The sequence below is a fragment of the Podarcis cretensis genome (assembly GCF_951804945.1).
Source record: "Podarcis cretensis genome assembly, chromosome: 12".
Taxonomy (NCBI): domain Eukaryota; kingdom Metazoa; phylum Chordata; class Lepidosauria; order Squamata; family Lacertidae; genus Podarcis; species Podarcis cretensis.
Genome location: NC_137181.1, coordinates 1,373,705 through 1,401,405, shown reverse-complemented (window position 1 = coordinate 1,401,405; position 27,701 = coordinate 1,373,705). Strand labels below are relative to the sequence as shown.

At 48.7% G+C, this 27,701-nt stretch overlaps 2 protein-coding genes and 1 long non-coding RNA gene across 4 annotated transcripts; 1 reads left to right on the top strand and 2 right to left on the bottom strand.

Moving 5' to 3' along the window:
• Nucleotides 1–223: 223 nt before the first annotated feature.
• Nucleotides 224–8,163, bottom strand: LOC307199714 (zinc finger protein 34-like; the record flags this gene model as incomplete). Its single annotated transcript, XM_079947692.1, has 5 exons — nucleotides 224–1,294; nucleotides 3,696–3,803; nucleotides 6,109–6,235; nucleotides 7,213–7,374; nucleotides 8,134–8,163. The coding sequence occupies 5 exons, from the start codon at nucleotides 8,161–8,163 to the stop codon at nucleotides 291–293; spliced, it is 1,431 nt and encodes a 476-aa protein (XP_079803818.1). The 3' UTR covers nucleotides 224–290.
• Nucleotides 8,164–9,382: 1,219 nt separating this feature from the next.
• Nucleotides 9,383–11,751, top strand: LOC307199335. Its single transcript, XR_013831891.1, has 2 exons — nucleotides 9,383–10,376; nucleotides 10,738–11,751. It is a non-coding gene; the product is annotated as an uncharacterized lncRNA (long non-coding RNA).
• On the bottom strand, nucleotides 10,057–19,300 carry LOC307199141 (uncharacterized protein). Of its 2 annotated transcripts, XM_079946817.1 has the most exons (6): nucleotides 19,279–19,300; nucleotides 15,906–16,397; nucleotides 15,626–15,707; nucleotides 15,298–15,380; nucleotides 14,437–14,563; nucleotides 10,057–13,358 (listed from the first exon to the last, which is right to left on the bottom strand). In XM_079946817.1, the coding sequence occupies exons 2-6, from the start codon at nucleotides 16,317–16,319 to the stop codon at nucleotides 12,241–12,243; spliced, it is 1,824 nt and encodes a 607-aa protein (XP_079802943.1). In that variant the 5' UTR covers nucleotides 16,320–16,397; nucleotides 19,279–19,300; the 3' UTR covers nucleotides 10,057–12,240. The 2 variants fall into 2 exon arrangements, with proteins under 2 accessions (XP_079802943.1, XP_079802942.1); XM_079946816.1 differs by lacking the exon at nucleotides 19,279–19,300 and having other exon boundaries at nucleotides 15,906–17,112.
• Between the last annotated feature and the right edge of the window lie 8,401 nt (nucleotides 19,301–27,701).

The following is a 27,701-nucleotide window of genomic DNA, read 5'->3' as shown; positions in this document are numbered from 1 at the left end:
CGAAGCGCCTCCAAAACGGAAAACCCTTTCGTCTAGCGGGTTTTCCGTCTTGCGAGGCGTTCGTCCTGCGGGGCACCACTGTATATAGAAAATGTTAAGAATTTGAGATGTATGTAATGAATGAAAAAAAAATGAAATTTTTTTTTTAAAAAAAGAAGGTGGGAGGCAGAGACAACAAACAAAACAAACCAGTCAAGGTGCGTTTTTGAAAAACAGATTTATGACGAGTCCAAGATAATGGAGAGAGAGGAGGAGTCTGACTTGCTCCACCTACAGGCAGAACTGGAGCATTACGCCTCTCCCTCCTCCTTGACCCCGTCCTCCTCCAGCTGCCCGTTGTGGTGGCTCTGGTGCTGGAGGAGCTTCTCCCGCGAGCGGAAGCAGCCGCCGCACTGCTGGCAGGCAAAAGTCTTGCCCCGGAGGTGCATCTTGCTGTGAGCCACAAGGGCGACGTTGGTGGGGAAAGCGCGCCCGCACTCGGAGCAGGCAAAGGGCAGGTCCCCGCTGTGGAGGCGCTGGTGGGTCAGGAGGTTCCCGCGGCGGCTGAAGCTCTTCCCGCAGTCTGGGCAGCGGTGGCCCCCCTCCTGGGCGTGCGACCGCTGGTGCAGCCGCAGGCCCTCCTTCCAGCTGAAGGTCTCTGGGCACAAGGTGCAGGCGAAGGGGCGGCGCTCCTCGTGGTGTGCCGTCAGGTGCTGCGCGAGCTCCGCCTCCCCACCCACAGCCTCCCCGCACTCGGGGCAGTGGCAGCCTGCCCTTCCAGCATGCTCCACTGCCTCGTGGGCCAGCAGGTGGGCCTTGCGCTGGAAGACCTCGCCGCAAGTGCCGCAAGGGTAGAGTTCCTTGGCCGCGTGGCTGGCCCGGTGGCGCAGGAGGTCCCCCTTGAGGCAGAAGCGGAGGCCGCAGGGGGCGCAGGCAAGCTGAGCCTTCGCCCGGTGCTTCTTGTGGGTCAGGAGGTTGAGGCGGTAGAGGAAGAGCTTCCCGCAGGAAGGGCAGGCGAAGGGGCCTTTCTGCTCCTCGTGGGTGGCCTGGTGGTCCGCCAGGGAGCCCCCGTCCTCAAAGCTCCTCCCGCAGTCGCCACAGATCAGCAGCTGGGGCTCCTGCAGCGCACCCGTCTCCAGAGGCCCCTCTTGGGCAAGGCTCCGGATGTTTGTCAGCTCCACCTGGCACCACGTGGGACACAGCTCTTGGAGGGAAAGGAACTGGGGTCCCGAGAGGGACCAGGGAGGGGAGGCAGGCGGGTTCCAGTCCCCCCTCGGCTCCTCTTTCATTGCCTGCCAGTTCATGCTCGACTCTCCTGCAGGAAGAAGAAGGAGAAGGTGCAAAACCCAAGTCTGGGAATGGAGTCGAATACATAAAACCTACATAAGGAGAACCTGCTGGATCAGGCCACCACATACCCTCCAAGTGTCCTGGTTTTCCAGGAACAGTCCCAGAATTACAGAAGCTGCCCCAGATTCTGATTTGATCCTAGAAATGTCCCGTTTTTCCTTTTTCCACCCGCTCTAAAAGTGGTGTGTGTAGGTGCAAAAATAGAGTTCTGTTTATACCAATAATAAAATCCCTGCACTGAATGAAGGGTGAAGTTGGCATAAGAAACCCTCCCTACAATTTTGAAGGAAAAGGTCACCAATCTACTTTAAATTCTTTCACTGCGTTGCTTCCTCAGCCAGACATTTCTGAGCAAACGCAGGGAGTGCTTATTCCTCTGGAACTGCTCTGTTTACTCAGAAGTAATCCCACTGTTTTTAATGGAGCTGACTCCCAGGTAATGGGGTCAAGACTGGGCATCCTTACACTAAATCCCAATGAGTTCAGTAAGATTTACTCTCTGGTATGTTCCTGAATATTCCCGGTGTTTTGATGATGATGATGATTTTCCTGACGGGCTTTTCTTCATTCCATTGATCTGTGGAAGGTGTTGTAAATGATCCCCTCCCTCGCACATGTTTTCTTTACAACACTCCTGCGAGGGAGGTGAGGTTGACCTTAGCTCAAGGTGACCGATGCCTCTGAGTCCAGGACGACGCCTGGGTGCGTCACAAGATCAAACGCAGGAGGGCTTCCTGCCGCAGAAGGGAATGTCCCTATTTCCCAGGAGAAAGGTTGGAGGGTGGAACATTGGCCCATCCGGCCCAGCACTCCGGCTGCTTTTCCAGCGCAACGATTCTCTGATTCATTGGAGGGTTTTAAAAGAGAGGTTGGTTGCCAAAATGAAGCAAAATGAGCACCTGCTTAGGACATCAAGGGAAAGGGAGGCACCATGGAAAATTTCCACTGCCAGATTTCTAACATCAAATGGTCACAAATTGCTCAGTGGAGCGTTAGCGTTCTCACTTGAAGTCTATTAAAAATCCCAACAGAAGCAACTCTGCCACAGGACAGGTCGGGTGCCTAGATCTCTACTAAGAATAGAAGCAGGTATATGACCGAAGATTAGTTTTTGGGATCTGAGCAATTAGAAAAAGGAAGAGATATTTTTCCAAATATAAATAAAGTAGATCAGGAGTCAGCAACCTTTTTCAGCCATGGGCCGGCCCATCGTCCCTCAGACCTTCTGGGGGGCCAGACTATATTTTGGGGGGAAAATAATGAAGGAATTCCTATGCACCACAGCGGTGCATTTTAAATAAAAGCACACATTCTACTCATGTAAAAACATGATGATTCCCAGACCATCCACAGGCCAGACTGAGAAGGCGATTGGGCCACATTCGGCCCCTGGGCCTTAGGCTGCCTGCCCCTGGTGGAAGTATAGCAAAACAAACATTGTTTTTCATCCTATTGTAGGTTTTGTTTCATTTTGAAAAATACAGTTTTATTTTACAGTTTATTATCATTTGTAAGTTGAATGAGATCTGTATGGGGGCTCCAGGTATGCAGCCTCGGGGTCATTTTGGATTCACAGTTGTCCATGGAGGCGCAGATCCATTCTGTGTCCAGGGCAGCTGTCTGCCAGCCTTATCTGGTACGCCGGCTGAGACCTTACCTGCCCACAGACTGTCTCGCCAGAGTGGTGCATGCTCTGGTTATCTCCTGCTTGGACTACTGCTTGACCCGGAAACTGCAACTAATCCAGAATGCGGCAGCTAGAGTGGTGACTGGGAGCAGCCGCAGAGAAAGACCTACATTGGCTCCCAGTATGTTTCCAGGCACAATTCAAAGTGTTGGTGCTGACCTTTAAAGCCCTAAACGGCCTCGGCCCAGTCTACCTGAAGGAGCGTCTCCACCCCCATCATTCTGCCCAGACACTGAGGTCCAGCTCCGAGGGCCTTCTGGCGGTTCCCTCCCTGCGAGAGGCAACATTACAGGGAACCAGGCAGAGGGCCTTCTCAGTGGTGGCACCCACCCTGTGGAACACCCTCGCATCAGATGTCAAGGAAATAAGCAACTATCTGACTTTTAGAAGACATCTGAAGGCAGCCCTGTTTAGGGAAGTTTTTAATGTTTGATGTTTTATCGTGTTTTTAATATTTTGTTGGGAGCTGCCCAGAGTGGTGGGGGCAACCCAGTCAGATGGGTATAAATAAATTTATTATTATTATTATTATTGTTGTTGTTGTTGTTGTTGCCTCTAAAGTCTGAATCTGGCCCTCTTGGTTGGACATCTGTCTCAGGATTTCTTCAGCTGAGATTCCTTCTTTTCAGGCACCCCGGGGGTCCCTTCTAGCCGCACAATTCTAGGATTCTGTACTCACCGGCACTCCCCTGGGCGTCTCTGTCCCCTTGCCCAGGGCGACCCACAATGCTGGGCTCTTCCCCTCGCTCAATCCGGGACAGAAGCTCCGGTCTGGGAGGAACAGCTCCTGTGTGCAGACAGACAGCAAAGAAAGAAAAGTCGGCCTTTGCTAGCAGCAGGAGAACAGACAAAAGGAGACCCTGCCTTTCTGAGGCGTGCAGGAGCTCCTGGCGTGCGCAGGCTTCGGTCTTTCAAATTCCAGGGGCACCCTGTGCGAGGCCAGAATTCGGAACCCCCTTCCTCTCGCCTTCCATTCTGCTGCACTCACTACATCATAGCTGTGATGCCCTGCAGTGCCCCAGGGGGACAGAACCAGTCGCTCTGCCCTCCGTTCACCTCTGAGGCAGGGCAGGAGCTTCCTGCAGCCAATCAGAAGCTGCGCCTTGGTTTCTGAATGTTTTCGGAAGTTGAACGAATTTCTGGAGCAGATTCCGTCCGACTTCCGAGGTACCACTTTACATCTGTTTTGAACATCAGGCCGCAAAACCTCTTGGATCCCGAATCCCAGTTCCAATAGCTATAAGGCCGTTGACTTATCTCACTCTTTTCAAATATTATTTCCTTCAACGCCCAGCTCCTCTGAAGTAAGTCGCTGCCATTCCCATTTTGCAGACGGGCAAGTGAGGATGAGGGGTTTGCACTTTGGCCAGTAAGGGACTTCCTCCCATGTTCCTTGTTCATAAGGCAGCCAGTGTGGAGCAGTGGTTAGAGCATCAGACTGGGGCCCTGGAGGCAGAGACCAGGGTTCAAATTCCCACTCAGCCATGAAGCTCAATGTGACCTTGGGCCCGTTACTCCCTCTCAGCCTCACATTGGAGCACATTTATACAAAACATAGCAAGGTTAAAAATAAATATATATCTACTTGGATAATAATATCTATATACAGTCATACCTTGGGTTGAATATGCTTCATGTTGCGCGTGTTCGAGTTGCGCTCTGCGGCAACGCGGAAGTAACAGAGCGCATTACTTCCGGGTTTCGCCGCTCGCGCATGTGCAGACACTCAAAATGACGTCACGCACATGCACATAAGCAGCGAAAAGCGTTGCACGGGTGCACAGATGTGCCGTCCCTAGTTACATTTGCTTCTGGATGCGAACGGGGCTCCGGAACATATCATGTTCTCATTCCGAGGTACCACTGTATTAGATTAAACTCTATAGAATTGAAACTGTGAATCTTATAGTTATGTAGTATGCCTGTCTCTTTTTTATGTTCTCATGTTTATTTTTATTCTATGTTGTTTAAGCGTTGTTTAAAATAACAATAAAATGTATGTAATCAGCAAATAAAAACAGAGTATGGCCCCTTTGTTTTTGTTTTGGCTCCAACATCACCCAGGGAGAGCTTCATGGCCTGGTGGGGATTCAAACTCAGGTCCTCGTCCGACACTCTAACCACTGCTCCACGCTGGCTTCCTAGAACGCCTGCTATAGGGCAGCTTTATAAATTTAGGTAAATAAATACAGTTGTACCTTGGATCCCGAACGCCTTGCAACTCAAACATTTTGGCTCCCGAACATCACAAACCCAGAATTGAGTGTTCAGGTTTGCAAAGGCTCTTTGGAACCCCAACATCCGACGCAGCTTCCTCCTGCAGCCAATCGGAAGCGGCACTTTGGTTTCCAAACGTTTTGGAAGTCAAACAGACTTCTGGAACAGATTCCGTTCGGCTTCCAAGGTACGACTGTATGGGGAAAGCAAAATGTCACTTAGAGAAGAATCGGAAACAATTTACTCGAAGCGTGAATTTGTTTTACGCTCAATGTTTTAATGGGGTGTAAAACTGCTTTGGTGGCGCTGTGGGTTAAAGCCTCAGCGCCTAGGGCTTGCCGATCGAAAGGTCGGCGGTTCGAATCCCTGCGGCGGGGTGCGCTCCCGCTGCTCGGTCCCAGCGCCTGCCAACCTAGCAGTTCGAAAGCACCTCCGGGTGCAAGTAGATAAATAGGGACCGCTTACCAGCGGGAAGGTAAACGGCGTTTCCGTGTGCGGCTCTGGCTCTGGCCAGAACAGCGATGTCACGCTGGCCACGTGACCCGGAAGTGTCTCCGGACAGCGCTGGCCCCTGGCCTCTTAAGTGAGATGGGCGCACAACCCCAGAGTCTGTCAAGACTGGCCCGTACGGGCAGGGGGACCTTTACCTTTACCTTAAAACTGCTTTGAGGTTGTTTTTCTTTCAAATATAAAGTGATATAGAAATTAAATGAATAATAATAATAATAATAATAATAATAGATTTCATAGGGGGTGGGGAATGCCCCTAGACATTCCACCCACAGTCCATGTGCCATTTGGCGACCAGCTTATACATCTGAGTTTCTAACGCTGGCTGTGGGGCCCTGAAGACCCTTTGCCCCCAAGATGCTCACCCAGTGAAGCCACCAGCTCAAAGTTGCCCTGCATGACATCGTAATAGAGGTCCCTCTGCCAGTCCGTCAACAGTGGCCACTCCTCTGGGGAGAAATAGACGGCCACGTCCTCAAAGGTCACTGGAAGCTGAGAGAAAGAAAGAAAAGGGGGACCTGACTCCTTAGAGAAATCTCTTTCCATCGCAAGACATGAGGGAGGTTCACAGACCCCCTGGAGCACACAGGGCCAGGAGCTGTGGAACCTCTTGACACAACCCCTGTACAGTTGGAAGGGACCCTGAGGGTCATCCAGACCAACCCGCTGCAAGGCAGGAATCTCAACAAGCATGCAGGGATGGCCACCCAACCTCTGCTTAAAAGCCCCCAAGGAAGGGGAGCCCACCACCTCCCAGGGAGCCCCTTCTGGTCTGGCCTTCAAAAGGTTTAGTCCGAGTCTCCTCCCTTGTAACTGGATTCTGGACCCTGCCTTGTTTTCCCTGCTGGGCTTCCGCCCCAGAGCAAGGGAAGCAACAGTGAACAAGAGGGGCCAAAGATAAAGGAAATGGCGCTCCTGAGCATGGGCAGAGTGGCTTTCCCCATAGATTAGGAGCCCAGAGCTCAGACAGGCCTCAATCTCAGTAACTCCCTAGGCAAAGAAATTCATCTGTCCTGGAGTGGGGCTTACCTGGTCACCCCCCAATATTTTAATCCATTTGGCACCCCTGCTGCCCCCCAACAGAAGGTCGCCCGCTCTCCACTGGATCAAGGCCCCCGGGCCCCGCTGCAGAGGAGGGGGTTCCCCTTCCCTTCCCCCGCGGGCGCCCCCTCGGCTCCCGCATCCCCCAGCGCGCCTGGACGCCGCCTCTCGCAAGAGCTGGGGCTGCAACGCTCCCGGGACGCCGCAGGCGCCTCGCCTCGAGGGCTGCCGGTACCTGGCGCCCCGCCGGCGCCGCCATCCCCGGCCAGGCTGGGCGGCCGCAGCCGCGTAGCCTCCGCTTCCGCCGCTCGGAGTGCAGAGGGCGCTCGGGGAGGCGCGGCCAGCCGGCGCCGCCTTCTTATCCCGCCCCGTCGAGCCGGGGCCTGGCGGAGACTCCGCGCTCCGCGCCCCTCCGCGCCCTCCCCTACCTGCCGGGCTGCTGGGAGAGGCGGCGGCGGCGGGACGGCGCCCCGCGCCCCCCAAGCGCCTGCCTTCCCGTCCCCGCCGTCCAGGCTCCCGGGCGCCCGGCGGGCTGGAAGGCAGCCTCCCTCTCCCTCTCCCCGGAGCCGCGCCTCGCCTCGCCTCGCCGCCTCCCAAATCGAGAACAAAGCCCGCGGGACCGGAGAGAGGGGGAAGCGGGACCCCCGACAGAACAATGGGGGGCCGGGGAGGGGAGGGGGCTTCCAAAGGATGAGGCAATGCGTCTCAATACAGCTACATTTTTAATTTTAAAACAAACACTTTTCAGGTTGATACATTTCCTTAATTTTACAGTCATTGTAACATTTCAAAATTTGACTTCCCCCTTTCTGCGGTTCCTTAAAGTTATTATATATAATATAACTAAGGAACCGCAGAAATAGGGGGAAGTTCTGAAATGTTAGGAAAATTAAGGAAATGTATATATTAAATAACTTTAAGGAACCGCAGAAAGGGGGGGGGAGTTCTGAAATGTTAGGAAAATTAAGGAAATGTATAAATTAAGGAAAAATTTAGTAAAATTAAGGAAATTTATCTCTCTACTGCATATCCAAATTCATTTAATTTGCTCACTTGTTTATCTACTTTAAATATAACTGCAGGTTAATACAATAATCCTGCTAATGTTTTTATCTGTTTGCAATTTATTTGTAAATATCCAATAAACCATTTCCATTCTTTTATAAAAAGTTTATCTCGATTTCTTATTCTTCCAGCAAGTTTCGCCATTTCTGCATATTCCTGAAGTTTTTTGTATCCATTCTTCCTTTGCTGGGACTTCTGCTTCTTTCCATTTTGGGGCGAGCAACATTCTTGCTTCTGTAGTAGCAGACACAAATAAATTTCTATATGATTTAGGTAGTTCTGACCCCATAATTCCCAAAAGAATACAGCTCCATTAATCCGAAATTTCGGATTCTCCCAACCTGATGCCAAAGTTTAGTGGCCGTTTGTAATGCGAACTCCATGTCCCCTAAACTGAGCAGTTGATACAGGTAAATGCCAAAATAATCCACCTATTGACTCCAAACTGGTGCCAGTCTTGTGCTGTGAATCCATTCTGTGGCTTCCCCCAAACTGAGTAATCGACACCCAAACCAGGATGACAAGTAAATGGCCCAAAACCCAACCTTGTCCCATTGACTCTGAACTGGTTCCAAATTGATGTGCTTCTGAATTTGGTGGAAACTGCAGGCAGTACTTGGGTTCTGTTTGAGGGTTTCCCATAATAGGGTCTCTGGTCGGTCCCTGTGAGAACAGGATGCTGGACTCAATGGGCCACAGGCCTGATCCAGCGGCCTCTTCTTATGTTCTTCAGAGTGAAACCTTCAGCAGCAGAACAAAATAAAAAAATTCCTTCCAGTAGCACCTTAAAGACCAACTAAGTTAGTTCTTGGTATGAGCTTTCGTGTGCATGCACACTTCTTCAGATACAATTTTTTTTATTTTGTTTTGACTATGGCAGACCAACACGGCTACCTATCTGTAACTTCAGCAGCAGAGTCAGTCTATCTCGACTCCTATTGTATTATTATTTACTGAGTTTCTATACCGCCTTTCATTCGAAGATCACAGCGCAGTTTACAAAATGAAAACCCAAAAATGCATATCATGGCAACAAACAAAAACAATGCCTTCCCCAGTGTAAAATACCATATATACTATAGAGAAAATGGAGTGACATAAAACATCTATTACTGAATAATATGCAGTTGATAAGGTTGACCGTAGGACCCATGGAGGGAAATAATAATAATAATAATAATAACAACAACAACAACAACAACAACAACAACAACAACAACAATAATAATAATTTATTATTTATACCCCACACATCTGGCCGGGTTTCCCCAGCCACTCTGGGAGGCTTCCAACAAAGTATTAATATACAGTGGTCTGGTAAACATTAAAAACTTCCCTAAACAGAGCTGCCTTCAGATGTCTTCTAAAAGTCGGATATTTCCTTGACATGTGATGGGAGCGCATTCCACAGGGCAGGCGCCACTACTGAGAAGGCCCTCTGCCTGGTTCCCTGTAACTTGGCTTCTCGCAGGGAGGGAACCGCCAGAAGGCCCTTGGAGCTGGACCTCAGTGTCCTGGCAGAACGATGGAGGTGGAGATGCTCCTTCAGGTATACAGGACTGAGGCCATTTAGGGCTTTAAATGTCAGCACCAACACTTTGAATTGTGCTCAAAAATGTACTGGGAAGGTGGGAAGTCCTGAAATTCGGAGGAATCTTTAAATATGGATGTGTTTGGCTGTATTGTTATAATTTCATACTTGTAAAACCAAATAAAAATTATTTCAAAAAATAAAAAGTTTTGTTTTGCATAACAAACAAACAAAAAATAGCTGAAGGCCTGGGAGAAGAGGAATGTTTTCACACAACACCCAAGATATCACAGAATCATAGACTTGTCCAGTGGGAAGGGACCCTGAGATTGTCTAGTCCCACCCCCTGCATTGCAGGAACATGTAGCTCTTGGGGATCGAACCCGCAGAAAAGGCCCCTTCTTGTGTTGCCACCCTCCTGACTTCCCCTGGGGGTAGCACATGAAGAAGGGCTGGGTTCCTAGGGGTATTTGGCCACTATGAGAACAGGGAAGAAGTGGAAGAGGTGGGTTGGATCTTGCAGCCAGGCTCTGCAGTGAAGAAGTGATCCTATCCTGACAAAATCTCCTACTCCTGGCTTCCCCAGGAGTCTCTGGAGAGTTCATGCTTTTCAGAAGGTATTTGGGGGCCTTGCACTCTGATACACCACAACAGAATATGCAACCAGAACCATCAATGTATTTTGCCATATATTTTAATGTTGCAATAAAGACATTAGCACTCAATAATAGCTGATGGGAAAGAACCACGGGTGATAAGGTTGGTAGACTGGATACACATAAAGAAAAGTTATACATTGGGCAGAGTGGTTTCCAAACCTTGAGAAAAGGAGCAAGACTTTTTGGGAGTGCGAGAACCGACAATCTTTGGAGCTCAGGGTTCATGAGAAGAGGGCTGCAAGGCCTTGGAGACACACACACCTGACATGATTCCAAAAATACCTGGTCTGTTGAGACCGAGTCTCAGTTCACACTGGGGGGGGGGGAGCAGAACAGGGTCCCCTGCTCAAGGAATAGATGCGAGACACAGGCAAAAATGTCCCACCGGTTGAGATCTGGTACTCTGTGCACATGGCCTGGGAAAAGATCTCAGATGCTGCCACTGGGATGAGATATTTGGAATTTGGGTTCAATCTAAGGCTTCATCCATGTATTGGATGTGTGCAGATGAGGACTGGAGTTGGCTGAAGAAAACAAAATGGGTTTGGCATTGCTCCCAAGCACCTTTGAGTACAATGAACAAGTAACTCTTTCTTCCTCAGAGATACAATCCTGGCATCTGCTCAGAATGTACTTTGAATAATCGAAGGAGGACAGCAGCAAGGGAATCCTTGTCTTAAGCTTCTCACACAGGAAAGCCTGAAACTTCTGGCTTTTCTGGCAGATGACCTGGGAGTGCTCAGCAGATACCAGAAACAGCTTCAAAAGGGGCACCGCCACCATCCTGGGCGTGCGAAGGAGAACAGTGGCAGTCAGGAGCACCGCAAATTTGCAACTTGGAGGTTCCTGAAGTACACGAATTGCTTGCCAACTTCTTTTAAGAGCTCAGCACTGAGGGCTATCTCAGCAGTGTTGCCATATTGCTCTTCACCCTCTTTCCAGATGTGATGGATGTGGAGAAGGTATTCAGTACCATGAACCCATGACTTGCACCTCCGAGACCTGAGTATGAAGAAAGACTGGACACTGGTTGTGTACTCTATAGCTTTGAGAGAAAAGTCAACTTCTTTGCTAGGTTGCCACATGACACTGTTGCAATGCTCACCCACAGAGTCATTAAAGTCTCTTAAGTTTAAACAAAATAAAAAAATTCCTTCCAGTAGCATTTTTTTATTATGTTTTGACTATGGCAGACCAACACGGCTACCTATCTGTAACTGGATCTTAAGTTTAAATTTGTACCCAGCATTGATCTGGTCCCGTCCCCCGTATGAATTCTTTCATGGGCCACGAGACAGGCCCTCCGTCTGAAACCCTTTCCACGCACCACACACTGATGTGGTTTCTCTGATATGGGATGGATAACAAATGGAAGAAAGGGCAACTCACGAAGAAGGAAGAGAATACTCCAGGAGCCAACAGTTGCAGGGAGGTGGTCAGGCAGGCCAAAGCTGAAAATGAGCTCTGGCTTGGAAGAGAGGTTAAAACTAATCTCAAAGGGTTTCTTCGGCTATCTTCGAAGCAAGAGGAAGAACAAGCAAGGAGCAGGTCCTCTTCATGGAGAAGACGCAGAAATGCTATTAAGTGATAGAAGGTGGAATAGCCACTCTGCCTCTGTCTTCACCCAAAAGGAAAGCCATGTTGAACCCAGTGTTAACAGAATAACTGCAGCCCAGGATAGGAAGAGGTATAAAGGAACATCTAGCTACTTTTCAAATCTCCAGGGCCTGATGTGCTGCACCCAAGGGTACTACAGGAACTTGCTTATGGAATCTCAGACACTATGTCTATAATCTTTGAGAATTCCTGGAGAACAGATGAGGTCCCTGCAGGCTAGAGAAGGCCAAATATTGTCCTCATATACACAAGGGTGAGGGGAGAAGACCCAGGTAACTGCTGAACGCTCAAGCTTGGGATGGATACCAGGAAAGGTTCTAGAACAGATAATAAAATGGTTGGCTTGTGAGGAATTAAAAAGAATGCTGTGATTATTAAGACACAGCACTGAGCTTCTCAAAAACTAGTCACGCTAGATGGATCTCATCGTTTTCCTGATGCAGTTACAAGAGAGCCATTGGAAAGTAGAACAGACAACCGTGGAAAGTGGTGGACTTTCCTTCACTGAAGGTTTTTCAGGAGAGGTTGGGTGTCCATCTGTCATGGAATGCTGTAGTGGAGATTCCTGCATTGCAGGGGTTGGACTAGATGACCATGGTGGTGACTTCCAACTGTACCATCCCACGATTCTGTAATTTTGGCCGGTGAGTTCTTTGATGGGAAGTGAGATGGGCGCTCTCACTGAAGCTCTTTCCACATTCAGAGCAAACATATAGTTTAGTCCCTGCATGAATTCTCTGATGCAAAGTGAGATGGGCGCTCTGACTAAAGCTCTTTCCACACTCCAAGCACTGATAGGGTTTCTCCCCTGTATGAGTTTTTTGATGGGCTGTGAGGTTTTGCTTCTGGGTGAAGCTCTTTCCACATTCCGAGCACCGAAACGGCTTCTTCCGTGCATGAATTTTTTGATGGGAAGTGAGGCTTTCTTTCCAACCGAAGCTCTTTCCACATTCCACGCACTGATAGGGTTTCTTTCCGCTGTGAGTTATCTGATGGGAAGTGAGATGGGCGCTCTGACTGAAGCTCTTTCCGCATTCTGAGCACTGATACGGTTTCATCCCGCTGTGAGTTCTATGATGGGAAATGAGATGGGTACTCTGAGCGAAGCTCTTTCCACACTCCAAGCACTGGTATGGTTTCTCCCCCGTATGAATTCTTTGATGGGATGTCAAGCTATCCTTCCGACTAAAGCTCTTTCCACATTCCAAGCACGGATACGGTTTTGCTCCTGTATGAACTCTTTGATGTGAAGTGAGACTATCCCTCCGAGTGAAGCTCTTTCCGCATTCCAAGCACTGATAGGGTTTCTCCCCTGTGTGAATTCTTTGATGGGAAGTGAGACTCTCCTTCCGTTTGAAGCTCATTCCACATTCCAAGCACAAATATAGTTTCTCCCCAATATGAATTCTTCGATGGGCTGTGAGGTTGGCTCTGTGGCTGAAGCTCTTTCCACATTCCAAACACTTATATGGCTTCTCCCCTGTATGGATTCTTTGATGGGAAGTGAGAATTTCCTTCCGACTGAGGATCTTTCCACATTCCAGGCACTGATAAGGTTTCTTCCCAGAGATATTTCTTTGATCAGAAGAGACATGGGAGCTCTGACAGGAGTTCTCTCCACACTCTGAATTTTCATATGACTTCTCCACTGTGGGGATTTTGTCGTGGTCTCCCTCATTCTTAATTTCCAAATCGCCGCCACCTGCAACAAAAAGAGAAATGGATTAGAGTCTTGGGAAGAAATGGAGTCCCGAATAATTGAACAATTCTCATGAATGCTTGTGATCTGAAATCAGTTAGCAGTTTACAACATAAAAATAAATTTACAATATTAGGTTTTATAATTGGGAGTGCTTTCATACAGCTGGAATGGAGATTCTTGGCTGCCAGTGCAAATTTGGCTACCTGTAGTACCTTGAATCCCAAACACCTTGGTACTCAGGCATTTTGGCTCCCAAACGCCGGAAACCTGGAAAGTGAGTGTTCTGGTTTGCGAACGTTCTTTGGAACCCGAACGTCCTCTGGGGCTTCCGCCACTTCCGATTGGCGGTTTTGAAACGTTTCCAAATGTTTTGAAAGTCAAACGGATTTCCAGAATGGATTCCATTCAACTTCCAAGGTACGACTGTATAGATGTTTATCTGCTAGTCCATTTTTTGTTTGCTTTTGCTTCTGTCTCTTTTCGGATGACTAAAGAGATGACTGACCATCTCCAAGGTTAACCGAAAATGCACAGAAGCAAAAATAACCCCCCCCCCAAAAAAAGTTATAGCACGTTCCCTAACAACTCTGAAGCCTATCTTTTAAAACAGTGGTCAGCAACCTTTTTCAGCTATGGGTCAGTCCACCGTCCCTCAGACCATGTGGTGGGCCGGACTATATGGGGGGGGGAATGAACGAATTCCTACGCCCCACAAATAACCCAGACATGCATTTTAAATAAAAGCACACATTCTATTCATGTAAAAACATGCTTATTCCTGGACCATCCGTGAGCCGGATTGAGAAGGCGATTGGGCCGCATCTGGCCCCCGGGCCTTAGGTTGTCTACCCCTGTTTTAAAAGGTGTGGGCAGTTCAGACCAGCCTGTTCCTGGTTTTAAAAGGCACAGCTGGAAGAAGAATATTTGCACACAAATCATTCAAGGTGAGCTGCGGGAGCGTCAGAATCACAGGTGCTTTGGTAAGACTGTGGAGCTCTATCAAATTACTAGAGGTTTGTCATACAGAGATACGTATTGCATTTCAAAATAGATATCATGCTCGAACAGGGAGCCTTACCGAGAGAGTCCCTTTTCCCACAATTCTCCTCCAAGACTTCCTTACGCAGAGCTCTCTGGTCAGGATCCAGCAACACCCCCTCCTCGTCTATGAAACAAACAGCTACATCTTCAAAGCACACCGGACCCTAAAATAAAAAGGGAAAGGTCCCCTTCTTAGACAACATACAGATTATCTACTACACATTGCTCTGTTGTTTTCTGCCTGTCAATTGCTGTTTTGTTTTAATGTAATTGTTCTGCTGTACATTTTAAGTATGGATGCTTATTTTAATGCCTTAATGGAATTGATTTACAGTGGTACCTTGGGACTCGAACAGCTTGGATCCTGAACAAATCGGCTCCCAAACGCTGCAAACCCGGAATGAGTGTTCCGGTTTGCGAACATTTTTCGATAGCCAAACATCTGACGCAGCTTCTGATTGAGTGCAGGAAGCTCCTGCGGCCAATTGGAAGCCATGTCTTGGTTTTCAAACAGTTCTGGGAGTCGAACAGACTGCCAGAACGGATTAAGTTTGAGAACCAAGGTACTACTGTATTTTGTATTGTACTGCTGGGGTTGCTTAGGTGAATCCTGGCCACTGCTTTGTACAGTTTGTGAACTGCTTAAGAGCTTGTTTTAGCATTCAACAACCAGTATAGAAATAAAGCTGAACTAGTGATAAATACTACTAGCAACATTCAGAAGCCTAGTGAAGGTGAGGGAGCTGTTCATTGTTCTCAGCGCATAAACCCTGACCGGCATGTTCAGGGCAGTGTTGACAGAAGCCAAGGGGGGGGGAGAGAGATTTGTTTGGGCCCAGAGCCACCTCTGCTTCCCCCACCCCTCGGCTTCCTTCCCCACAAGGCTCCTTCCACCTGCCTGATCTGGTTCCACAGCCTCTTCTTCCCCTTCGCTACCGTGGAAAGACGGAGGAGAAGCTTTGGTCGGCAACGTTCTGTCCCCTGCAATAGAAAAAAGTAAGAAGGAAGCAATGAGCGTGTGCTTCTCTTAGAAGGGAAGCCTTAGAAAAAGCCTTATCTACTGCGTGCATTTTGACATTTGTATTTTAGCTATGTAAAAATACACCTCCCCCACTTTGGGCTCTTGGCCCCAAGTGTCCTCCCCCAAAAGATGGAAAGAACCCACAAATCAGTTTCTAAATCCACAGAATGCAACCAAACAGGAAAAAAAACTAATTCCTTCTTACCTGGTGGCCTCTCTCTGGTGTCCAAGGGAGTCTTCTCTGCTTCAGGGGAATCGGGGCCCATTTCTGCAAAGATAATCTTTCCCTGAAAGAGCAACAAGGATTCAAAATTGAGAATGGGGAGAAAGATTAGACAAGGAATGGCCGATGAAAAAACTTTAGTGGTATCTGGTTTCATTCCTTGGATGCTTTCCAAAAACTGATGGTCCATTGAGGGAGTTTGGGGATACTCTCCCTCATGTTCTCAGCCCCTTGGGAGCATCCAGAGGAAAGTCTCTCTCACCTGCTGCTCTGCCTGCTTCCTCTCCATTCCCTGACGCAGGAGGAAACCTTCAGCGAGAGCCACTGCCTGGGAACTGGTCTCCGCTCCACATTCCCGCACCCAACTCTCCATCTCCAGAGGAAGGACAGCCAGGAACTGCTCCAAGACCACCAGGTCCAGCATCTCAGCTTTCGTGTGACTTTCTGGCTTCAGCCACTGATAGCAAAGGTGGTAGAGTCGGCTGCAAGCCTCTGAGGGTCCTTCGGCGTCCTGGAAGCAGAACTGCCTGAACTTTTGTCTCTGCGCATCTGAGCTGAAGGTGTCCTCCTCACCCAGGATCTTCTGCACTGAGCTTTCCCAAAATCTCCCACTGCTCTCAGTTTTGATGGCATGGCCTCTTCCTGCTTCAGGACCAGCTGAGTCTGGCTCATCCATCTGGACTCTCAAGAAGCCTCCAAGAAATCAGAAGGAATCCTTTTTTTCTTCTGCCAAGTTCTGTCCTAATGAGAGGTGCTACCAAAGCAAATACTTTGTTCTGTTATAATATTCATACACGGTCAAGAGAAGAAAAAGGTTCCCTGAGCAAGCATGGTTGAGTCTTGCTAGGAACCAGGGCTGGACAGCCCAGACTCTGAGCTTTCTTTAAGAAACAAACAATAGGAAAGAAAAAGGAATCCTCTAACCCTCCTAAAAGGAAAGTTACTATGCAAAAGGTGCAGGCAACTGAAGGGATTTCTGTGAGATGAATCCGACTGGTTGCTCCTCCATTTCAGTGTTTCCCATCAGCAAATGAAGTCAGAGGTGTGATTGACAAGTGAGTCATTTGTACTGAGTGTAATGTGGACACTAGGCTAGAGTGGGGTTTCCTAACTCTGGGGTCCTCTAGGGTTGCTCTCCCTCCCACCCCCACTTCAGTGCACATTTATTTCCTGCTTCAGTCTCATTTTCTAGCCCTTGAAATCTGCAAACATACTACTGGAGTGAAGTGCCTTTTTGTTTTTTATTCTGAGAGCCAGATATTTCTCTGGCCAACCCCCTGAGAGCCAAATGGGCAAGGCCAAAGGGCATGTGGGTGGGGCCACAGGACAGCGCTCAAAAGCAAGTAGGAGTTACCTCCTTTCTGTGACTGTAAGTGGTTCTGAACTGGTTTTAAGATTGGGTTTTAATGCTGTGATCTGCCCTAGGAAATTAGAGTGGTCCTGCTCTATCTTGTTTCCCCTTTTTCTTATGATCCCAATCAAAAGTTATTCCAAAAAGAAAGAAATAGACAGACAGACAGACAGACAGACAGACACACACACACACACACACACACCTGGGGCCCATCTGCCATGTATCTGCAAAGCAGGACCACCCCACTTTTAGAGAGCCAAAGCTTCTTCCAAAAATCCTGGGGACTGTAGTTTGTGAAGGATGCTGAGAGCTGCTAGAAAACACCCTCCTAGAGTGCTTTAACAATCTGTCACTATTGCCAGAGAACTCAGGAATTATAGCTGGTGGGAGAGGGGCTCCCAGTAACCCTCAGCAATGGGGGGAGGCTGCCATTTTCACCCCCACCCCAAGTCTGCTTCCTTCCCAGCAGGGCCTCCTCTGCCTTCATTTCCTTGGGGGGCTACTCATCAGGTTCAGTCTCAGAAGATCATTTGGACACCTGAGATGCTGCATGTCTGAATGGGCGCACCTGGGTCAGCCAGGAGTCTGGATAAGTTCCCTGCCTGATGAACGGGTGGTGGGGAAAGCTTTCCTTCTAGCTGGAGGACAAGGGAGGGTGTGCTTGCATCCAGAGGAACTCAGCATCTGAACGGAAGACAAGTCCTGCAGGATCAGGCCATGGAGTCCCCTATTGAGTCCCCCCTCCTGTTCCCACAGGGGCCAGGCAGGGGCCTCTTCTGGGAAGCCACAAGCAGGATCTGAGCCCAGCAGCAACTCTTCCCCTGCCTGTGTTTTTCCAGCAACTGGGATTCAGAAGCGTGGCTGCCTCTGACTGCAAGAAGGCAGACATGGCCCTCCTGGCTAGCAGCCCCCCATCGCCCTCTCCTCCTCCATGCACTGGCCCCCAACTCCTTTGGACGCCATCTACTTTGGTGGCCATCCCTGCCTCCTGCGGGAGGGAGGTTTAACTCTGCACCGCACGAATAAGCTTTTTTCTTTTCTCTGCCCTCCGTCTTCCAACAGTCTTTATTTCTGCACTGCATTAGGTCAGGTTTTCTTTTTTTATTATTTTCTGCATACATTTTATGTCTGAATGTTTCCGTCCAGCTACAACTGTTGAATGGTTTCTTTAAATTTTAGGTTTCATTGTTGTTTCACAAGATGCGTATGTCTTTAAGGGCCAGAGCAAATAACATGACCTAGTTTTACAGCCTCGGTCCTGTATCCCTGAAGGAGCGTCTCCACCCCCATCGTTCTGCCCGGACACTCCGAGGGCCTTCTGGCGGTTCCCTCGCTGTGAGAAGTGCAGTTACAGGGAACCTGGCAGAGGGCCTTCTCGGTAGTGGTGCCTACCCTGTGGAACGCCCTCCCACCAGATGTCAACGAGAACAACTACCAGACTTTTAGAAGACATCTGAAGGCAGCCCTCTTTAGGGAAGTTTTTAATATTTAATGCTGTATTGTAACCTTCGATTGGGAGCAGCCCAAAGTGGCTGGGGAAACTCAGCCAGATGGGCGGGGTATGTATAAATAAATAAATAATTAAATAAATAATTACAGCTGTGAAGCATTATAGCAGGTGTTGTTAAGTTATGTTAATTAAGCTGTTGGGTATAGTATATAAAGAGCAGCATGTAGCTCTCTCAGTACCCTGGTGGAAGGGTCACACTTATAATGTAATTTAGTGTAAAAGGAATTTTTGTTATTTGTTATTAAACCAAGCAAAAGTTACTGTTGCGTTTCTTGAATGTGTGGTTTCCCCAGCCCGCCTTCTGCAGCCCAACTAATCTGCGAAATAGCCAACGAATAAGCTTTTTTCTTTCCTCTGCCCTCCGTCTTCCAACAGTCTTTCTTTCTGTACTGCATGGGTCAGGTTTTCTTTTTTTATTATTTTCTGCATATATTTTAAGTCCGAATGTTTCCGTCCAGCTACAACCCCTGTTAATAATAAATGTGACCTGTTTCCATCCACCTGAACGGGGTTTTATTTGCCTGCCACTTTCCCCGTGACCCAAAGACCCCTCCCCAAAACGGCAAGGGAGAGCAGAGTTGCAGAGCTGCTGCAAACTCCTCCTGGCTTCGCAGAGAGGGAGGGGGAAGGGACGCCTTCTCCCTGACTTGGGGGTCCTCCCCACCCCCCATGCATGGGCTGAGCACCCCCCCCCATGCACACCCACCCCTGCAGCCCTGGGACCCCCCTTCTCCCCAATGCACCCCAAGGGGGAAGAGAGAGGAGGCTCACCGGGTCCCTGGAGCAGCGCTTGCAGAGAGAGCCAAATGCAAGCCCCCGCGACCCCGGGCTGAAAGAGACTGGGGGGGGAGGGAGGGAGGGAGGGAGGGGCTTTTGCTCTGGAAACCCCCCCCCCGCCCTCATTTCCTGTCCTCTCTAGGAATCCCGCTCAGCTCCTTTTAACCCTTGGCAAGCCAGTGCAGCAAGCTCCCCCCTCTTTTCCCTCTCTGCGCTTTCTCTCTCGCCAGAAAAGCTGAATTTTATTAACCTCAACATTTGGGATCCTCTCCAAAGCTGTGCCAAAGTTGCGCGGTCCTTTTGCAGCGAAACACCCGTATATTTTGCATCCCCTCCTCCGTCCCGTCCCCCACTGAGTAAGTGATGCTCTGAGGGTCATAAATACAGTGGCACCTCGGGTTGCAGACTCCGCTAACCCAGAATTAGTACCACGGGTTAAGAACTTGGCTTCAGGATGAGAACAGAAATCGTGCGGCAGTGCGGCGGGAGGCCCCATTAGCTAAAGTGGTGCTTCAGGGCAAGAACAGTTTCAGGTTAAGAACGGACCTCCGGAACGAATTAAGCACTTAACCCGAGGTTCCACTGCACCACCCCAAATCCCAACGCTGCTCGGTTCGGTCCAAAGCAGGGCCAAAGTTTGGCGATGGTCTTCTAGGAAGCGCATCAAGGAAGACATCCAAGTCAGTGCCAAACCTTTTTGCACTGAAACCCCCACGTTTCATCACACCCCAAAAGTGGGTTACTACTCTTTATTTTGGGGGGCCCTCTTGGGTGGCCTTCTGAACTGTTCCCCCCTTGGCCAGAAACAGGAGGAACTGCTAGCTGTGAAAAGGGCTCTGCAAGGAGCAGGAAACCGCATCCCCTAGTCCTCCCTCTCCCCAAAATCAGGAAGGAATCTCAGCTAAAACATCCCTGGCAGCAGAAGGCCCCCCAGCCTCCTCCCCATCCCTCCCTCCCTCCTGCTGCCGCTTTCCTCCTCGGGTGTCACTGTGGTTGTTTGCGTGGGACACAGGATCCCGTCTTTGTCCGCTGGCCAGAGCCTGCTTAGGTTTGGCCCTCCCTCTCTCTCAGGGCCACGGTTTTGGGGGCCCCATGTGGAGGCTCTGCACACACATCCCACCTGTGTCAGGAAGGTTTTTGAATATAAACTGTTAACGGAGAAATCTGAGGTCTCCCTTGGACAAAAACCGAGGACACTAGCCAGGAATACCAGAGCAAAACTGCAGCCAGTCGGCTTGGTCTTTCTTGAAGACTGTCGCGACAGGACTCCCACCTGCCACCAGGTGGAACAAGATGGAAGCCCCGGACAAAAGAGAACCCAAACTTTTATTAGATGCTAATCCCCATGTTACACCCCCCAACGACATCACTCATACATCACGGTTACAACATGAAAGGGGAGGTCTGGCGGCAGTAATCTGTGCTTCCTGGACCCTGCCCCATGGTTCTCCTTGCCCTCCACCAAACACCCATCAAGTGGAACAAAAGAGATATTTAAAAGGTAAAGGTAAAGGTACCCCTGCCCGTACGGGCCAGTCTTGACAGACTCTGGGGTTGTGCGCCCATCTCACTTAAGAGGCCAGGGGCCAGCGCTGTCCGGAGACACTTCCGGGTCACGTGGCCAGCGTGACATCGCTGCTCTGGCCAGAGCCAGAGCCAGAGCCAGAGCCGCACACGGAAACGCCGTTTACCTTCCCGCTGGTAAGCGGTCCCTATTTATCTACTTGCACCCGGAGGTGCTTTCGAACTGCTAGGTTGGCAGGCGCTGGGACCGAGCAGCGGCAGCGCACCCCGCCGCAGGGATTCGAACCGCCGACCTTTCGATCGGCAAGCCCTAGGCGCTGAGGCTTTAACCCACAGCGCCACCTGCGTCCCTAAAGAGATATTTACTTTTCCCTGTTTCCCAGCCAAGTTAATCCCACCCTTTTGTCCTCATCTGGGTTTGTTATTTCTGGAATGGCTACCTGTCTGGCACTCAGGTATCAGGATACCAGGAATTATCACTCAGGCAGAGGGGCGTCTGAGTAGCTGAGCTCAAGTGTCTATATGAATTTCTGAAGTTTTCCCAGTGAGCCAGTGCATAGATACATTGATCAGTGAATTCTTACATTTGGTACCATGCAGCAGAGGCCCTTTGAATAGATAGGAAGAAACTGGGATGAAGTGTTTTGCGGGGACAAGTCACAAAAGTCACAAAAGCGATTGTGCTGGTTTTGGCAGTGGGCTGCGTGTGCATGATATCTGCTGGAGGGGAACCCCCCCCAACCTATACATAAATTCCTGCAACAATACAATCTGATATATATTTGAACAGGTAATATCGGAAGATACGTGGGGAAACAAATGTCAAAAGATTTTGAATAAATGGACAAGTTACAGGAATTGGATATCACCGGGAGAAGCCAACCCAAGCATCCAAATTAGAATGAATAATCTGTGCACATGATTAAAGATCTGAAGAGAGAACAATTTGGGGGGGGAGGGGTTAAAGGGGAGGGAGGAAGGGGGGAAATAGGATAAATGAGCAGGGACAAAAGTATATACGGTTATCAATAACTAGGAGGAGGAGGATTTTGATGCATGTTATTGTTAGATTTTCGATTGAATTTTTTTTGTAAGTTATTCGACATCACTGGATGAAAGTGTGATTATAAAGAATGGAAAAAATAAATTATTAAAAAGAGAGAGAGAGAAGTGGGGCGGGGGGAGAGAAGGAAGGATTCACCCCTGGATAATTAATTCCTCCTCGAGGGTGTGAGCAAGGGGACTGGATCCTTTCCTTCCTGAGAATGCAATGCCCATCTCCCTCCAAGGTCAGGCAAGCAGCTGAAACATCCAAGGATAGGAAAGATTTGCATCCCTTCACCCCAGAGAAATGGCTCCACATATAAAGTTCCCAGACTTCTGGACACCTCTGCAGCCCCTTCCCCAAATGCCCTCTGCTTGCAATGTCCTGTGTTCTGATCCTGCCCTGTTGGTGCAATTTAGAGGGGGGAAATGGGTCAAATTGCACTTAAGTGCTCAGTCCAACATGTGAGCGGCCTATCCCCCATGTCTGGATTTTGTTCAGAAAAACGCCCAGCTGCACTGCCTGGTTTAGAAACAGTTCAAGGCTAAATGCCTGCAGCGTGACTCATGCAGCCTCCTTTTCTGTGTGTGCAGAGGAGGGCACAAGGCAGTGGGCATGGGGACATTGCCATCTCCAAGACGCCGATTCCTACTTTCTTGAGACACTTTCGCCCTGTAATGCATAGCTTTGAAAAAGAGGTTTGTTGTTGTTTTAGCTCCTGGCATTGTGTGAACAAATGCTTACACATTCGTAATTTTCATAGGCAGTCAAGCTTGCAGGACTATGACTAAGTGCTGTAATTCTGCATGGTGCCTTCTAGATTCCCAAGATTGAGGGAAAATGCATACCTTGTTTCTTCCTGTTCTGTGTGTCATTTCTACCTAAAAAATTGGGAAAGGCAGCAGCTACTCACGTTGATTGCATGGTTTGGTGAGATTCGGATTCAGGAGGCACCTTGTACCAAAGGAACATTTTTTTAAAAAAACAACCACCAACAATTCAAAATAAATTTGGGCGTGGGTTGTGTGTGCCGGGGGAAATGTGCTTTAAATGAAGGGTGTGTACAAAGTCTCAGTGGCACTCCAGGTCCCGCAGCTTCAGATTTCTTGACCGAAGGAACAGGGCAGCCGAGGCTAAAGGGTGTGCTATAAGAATTTTTAGGTCTTATATATATAATAAATGTTCATAAATGTACCAAGCAAACACATGTATAAATATATAAACCACATGTGCAAAACCCACAGGAAAAGTCCTAAAGCCATTTTGACTCTTTCAGTCACCTCAAATATTTCTCTACAAAGTCGAAGAAAAGGCAGAAACCTCCCCATTGTCTCTGTCCTCACAAATCCTGCTTTAAGGGCACATTTAAGGTGTGAATAGGGTGAGCCTGTGACCTGGCTCAGGAATTAAGTATTATCTTTACAAAAGAATGGCCAGGCTCCACAGGTAATCCAGTCAAGTGGCCATTAACAGGTAACCTGGCAGACAGGGTAAAAACAATGCACTCAGATTTCTGTTGCAGACCGCCTTTTCTGCGATGTATGTATGATGTTTCTGGGGATGGTCTTGAACTCCAGGGTGGGCAATTTAAAATGTCTATATTAGGGCTTGCATGCATGGCTTGGGGTCCCTCCCCCCCCTTGTGTGTGTAGGGGGGGGAGCACCCTGTTGCAATAGTGAATAAAGATCAGGCTTACTCGCTGCTTTGCTTCTCAATATTCTCTAGTTGGTCTCTGTGACTTTCTCCTACAAATAGAGAACCTACAAAAGGACTCTATATGGGCTCTTGGGTACCCCATAAGGAAAAGGAGCAGTTTTTTTAAACCTTATATCAGGTGTGATATGATTTCTGTGACCAGTTGCTTCATTCCATGTTGGAAGGTGGGTGTCCTAGTCCAGGAGCACATGAACTGTGCCAGATGTCTTTGGGGCAAGGTTCCATCTTTTCATGAACTTCTGAAATACTTTATTTCGATTGCATGTGGGTGTTTTGAGGTCTGTCTTCTATTCTGGTCTTGCTTTCAGATGTGGCCATGGACACTGTAAAAAAGTTACCCTGGCAACTGTTCACTTTGTGACAGAAACCATCATTTCTTTTTATTCATTTAGTTTAAAAATGAAGGGATTACAGGTCATATGAAGGAGGGAGGGGACCTGGGAGGTAAGAAAGAGTGTCTCTGCTCAGCTACGAAGCTCAGTGGGTGACCTTGGAACAGTCAGTCCCTGTGGGTGGATCCAAACACAGGAAAGGAATGCTATAAATAAGCCAGAAAGAAAACAAAAGAAAAAACTTGCCATGGGAAATGTATTGAACCATTCCTGCTCTCTGGTGCCATCAGGTGTTGCATGCTTAAAACGCATTCAATCGTTGCTTCTTTACTAAAGTAGCAGAGATCTGTCTCTCAGCCCAAACTACCATATTTTTCGCTGTATAACACGCACCTGACCATAACACGCACATAGTTTTTAGAGGAGGAAAACAAGAAAAAAAATTCTAAATGAAACCGTGGATGTATGGTTTTTGTGGTTCATGCTGTGGACACAGACATGTGATCTGACGGTGAGTTTGGGGTAGCCCAATGCAAAAATCCTGAGGAGCCATGTGGATCCATGCTTTGTAACCACGTTTTAAGTGGGGAGGGAAGGAAAAGCACTCAAGGGACAAGGAGAAGGATGCTGCTAATAATGCAGAAGAGGGGTTTAAGGGGAGAAGAAGCATGCGTGGGGTGTGTGGAGAAGGATGCTGCTAATAATGCAGAAGAGGGGTATAAGGGGAGAAGGCTCCTCTCCTCTCCAGCTCTGCTCCTTTAAAACAAGCAGGCTCTGCTTCTCTCCTCCCCGGCTCAGCGAGCTGAAAAACTTTGCTGCTATTTAGCGAGCTGAGTGGGGAGGAGGGAGGGTCAGAGAGAACGCACGCTTTAAAGCAGCCAACCAGACAGGAGCCGCTTACACCTGTGTAAGCGGCTCCTCTACCGCTTTGCTGTTCAAAGCGAGCCACGGAGGAGGGAAGGAAGGTGAACCATGGATCCTCTGCTCATGACTGCAGCAGATCCCCCCGCCACCCGTTGGCATTCGCTCCATAACACGCACAGACATTTCCCCTTACTTTCTAGGAGGAAAAAAGTGTGTGTTATGGAGCGAAAAATACGGTACCTTAAAGAATTGTTTGTTTGCTTAAATATTTATACACAGATGTGTCATAAAAGATACCACAGTGGTTTACAGCAATATAAACCCAAACAATAACATAATAAAAAGTCTAAAATAAGGTAAAAACAAAAATAAATTTTAAAACCCCCAGCATCGATAGCCCCTTGTGGGGGATGTACAGTCATACCTCGGGTTACAGGTGCTTCAGGTTGTGTTTTTTCGGGTTACGGACCGCCGAAATCCGGAAGTACCGGAATGGGTTACTTCTGGGTTTCGGCAGTCGCGCATGCGCAGAAGTGCTAAATCACACTTTGTGCATGTGCAGAAGGGCCAAATCACAACCCATGCGTGCGCAGACGCGCCACTGCGGGTTGCGAACGCACATCCCGCATGGATCAGATTTGCAACCCGAGCGTCCACTGTACTCTTAATTACTGTATTTTTTGCCCCACAGGGCGCCCAAGCCCATAGGGCGCACCTAGTTTGGGGGGGATAAAGAAAAAAAATTATTCCCCCCCCCCGGGCGGGGGAAGCCCGAGCTTCCCCCGACCCCAGCCCCCAGAACAGGCTGCTATCTGCAAGCCTAGGGAGCCCGGTGGGAAGTCGCGTCGGTCTCCCCAGGCTTGCGGATATCTGCCCGAAGCCCGGGGTGCGCTCCCCGGGCTTCGGGCTGCAGGCTCCTGTCCGCAAGCCTTGGGAGCCCGGCGGGAACTCCCGCGGGCTCCCAAGGCTTGCGGATAGCTTCCTGAAGCCTGGAGAGCGAGAGGGGTCGGTGCACACCGACCCCTCTCACTCTCCAGGCTTCAGCGAAAGCCTGCATTTGCCCCATAGGATGCACACACATTTCCCTTTTATTTTTGGAGGGGGAAAAGTGCGTCCTATAGGGCGAAAAATACGGTACCTGTACAGGCAGGGTAGAATAGGAAATTTTCCAGCAAGCATTAAAAGGCTGGCACAGCAGGCACCCACTGAATTTCTGGTGGCAGGACTTTCCACAGGACACAGAAGACTAAAGTAAAGGCTTGAAATTAACACTGGTAAAAGGATACTTCCTTGACCAACTTGTGGGGAAAGTGGGATACAGTCGTAATGCAGCTAAATAATAATAACAAATTTAAAAATTCATCTCCAGCCTGCCTGTCCTTGATTTTGAATTGGTGTGTGTGTGGCCAGGAACAGATTCATGAAAAGCCCTCCCTCAATATCAAAGAAAAGAAGAATCTGGGACAGAACCAGGATATTCATGGCTACAATATTCAGCTCTGGCTCTCTGCTGGGAGACGTCTCCTGCCCATTCTTCACAGCAACTCCCTTCCCTCTGCCTCAGTATTAGGGCAATGTCACGGTCACCTTTCCAGCTCAAAGGAGCCTACATAAATCAACGTCGTCCCCCCTCCAAAATACCCCCACCTTAACATCACAATTGAAAAAGCAACAAGTATGAAATACTAAAAAATAGCACCTAAACTGGGGCAGCAAATGCCTGGGGGATTAAAACAAATGTCAACGGTAGCAGAAATCAGAGCGGATTGTGTGGGAAAACAACGCTGTTCCTCTACTCCTTATCTACCCAACACTGCTTCACAACTACCACCCCTCTCACACCCCAGCCTCCAACTGTCTCTGCTGAAGAGGCCAGAAACCATATTGGCTGAGTCCTGGAAGATCTACTCTCTGCCTTGCAGGCCTTTTCCACCTGGCCTGGACTGACTCCAGCTACAAAAGCTGAGGCTGCTGAACAAACTCTTGGGCTTGGAAGTTTTTGAGGGGGGTTCTTGCTGTTGATTTTTTGTATCTTTATTTTAGATCTTGCATATTTATTGTATATCACTACTTTTGTTATGTTGTACTTATTCAAACCCCCTTTAAAACTTTCGGCCAATCACCTCTCACCCCCAGCAGTCCAAATTCATTCTCCCCATCTCCTTACCTAACACTACCTTAAATCTACTATTATACTGTACTTACCATTATTATATTAATTACATGTGTATACAACTTTAAATACAAACACCGTAACATCACAGGCAAACTTTAAGGAAATGCACACACATGCACACTTTCAGAGAGGCTCATTAGAGAGGAAGTGTGGTTTAGTGGTTAGTGTGTCAAGACTACGACCTGGGAGAAGTGGGTTCAAATTCCCACTTGGCAATGAAGCTCACTGGGCGACCTTGGGGGCCAGTCTCCGCTTCATAGCCTAACCTACTTCACAAGGTTCTTGTCAGGATTAAAGGAGCTTGGGGGAGAGCCGTGTGACACCACCTTGAGCTCCCTGGAGGAAAAGGCGGCATATAAATGCAGTAAATGAATTTCAATAAGGACAAATGTCAGGTTTTGCACTGTCATTCAGAATCTTGGTTCAATCTAAGCCATCTTCCATGGGTCAGACATGTGCAGGTGAGGACTGGAGTTGGCTGAAGCAAATAAACTGTGCTTGCTGTTGCTCCCAACCACCTTTGAGTACAATGAACACAAAACTCATTCTTCCTCGTGGATACAATTATTTGCTCCTTGCATCCTCTCTTTGAGGATTTGAAGAACCAAATCTTTGACCTACCCTTCTCACAGAGGGAGCTCCTGACTTTTCTGGAAGATGTCCTGTGTGTGTTCAGCAGAAACCGAGAAGAGCTCAAGGCGGCGGCACCACCCCCATCCTGGACATGCCAAGGAAGACAGTTGCAGCCAGGAGCACCAC

Bases quoted from the DNA above. Each gene is read 5' to 3' on its own strand.
- LOC307199141 (XM_079946817.1), bottom strand. From the start codon at position 16,319: ATGGATGAGCCAGACTCAGCTGGTCCTGAAGCAGGAAGAGGCCATGCC. The intron at 15,708-15,905 runs GTGAGAGAGACT...TTGCTCTTTCAG, and splicing joins GGAAGCAGGCAGAGCAGCAG to GGAAAGATTATCTTTGCAGA. The intron at 14,564-15,297 runs GCAGGTGGAAGG...TTTTTATTTTAG, and splicing joins AGGCTGTGGAACCAGATCAG to GGTCCGGTGTGCTTTGAAGA.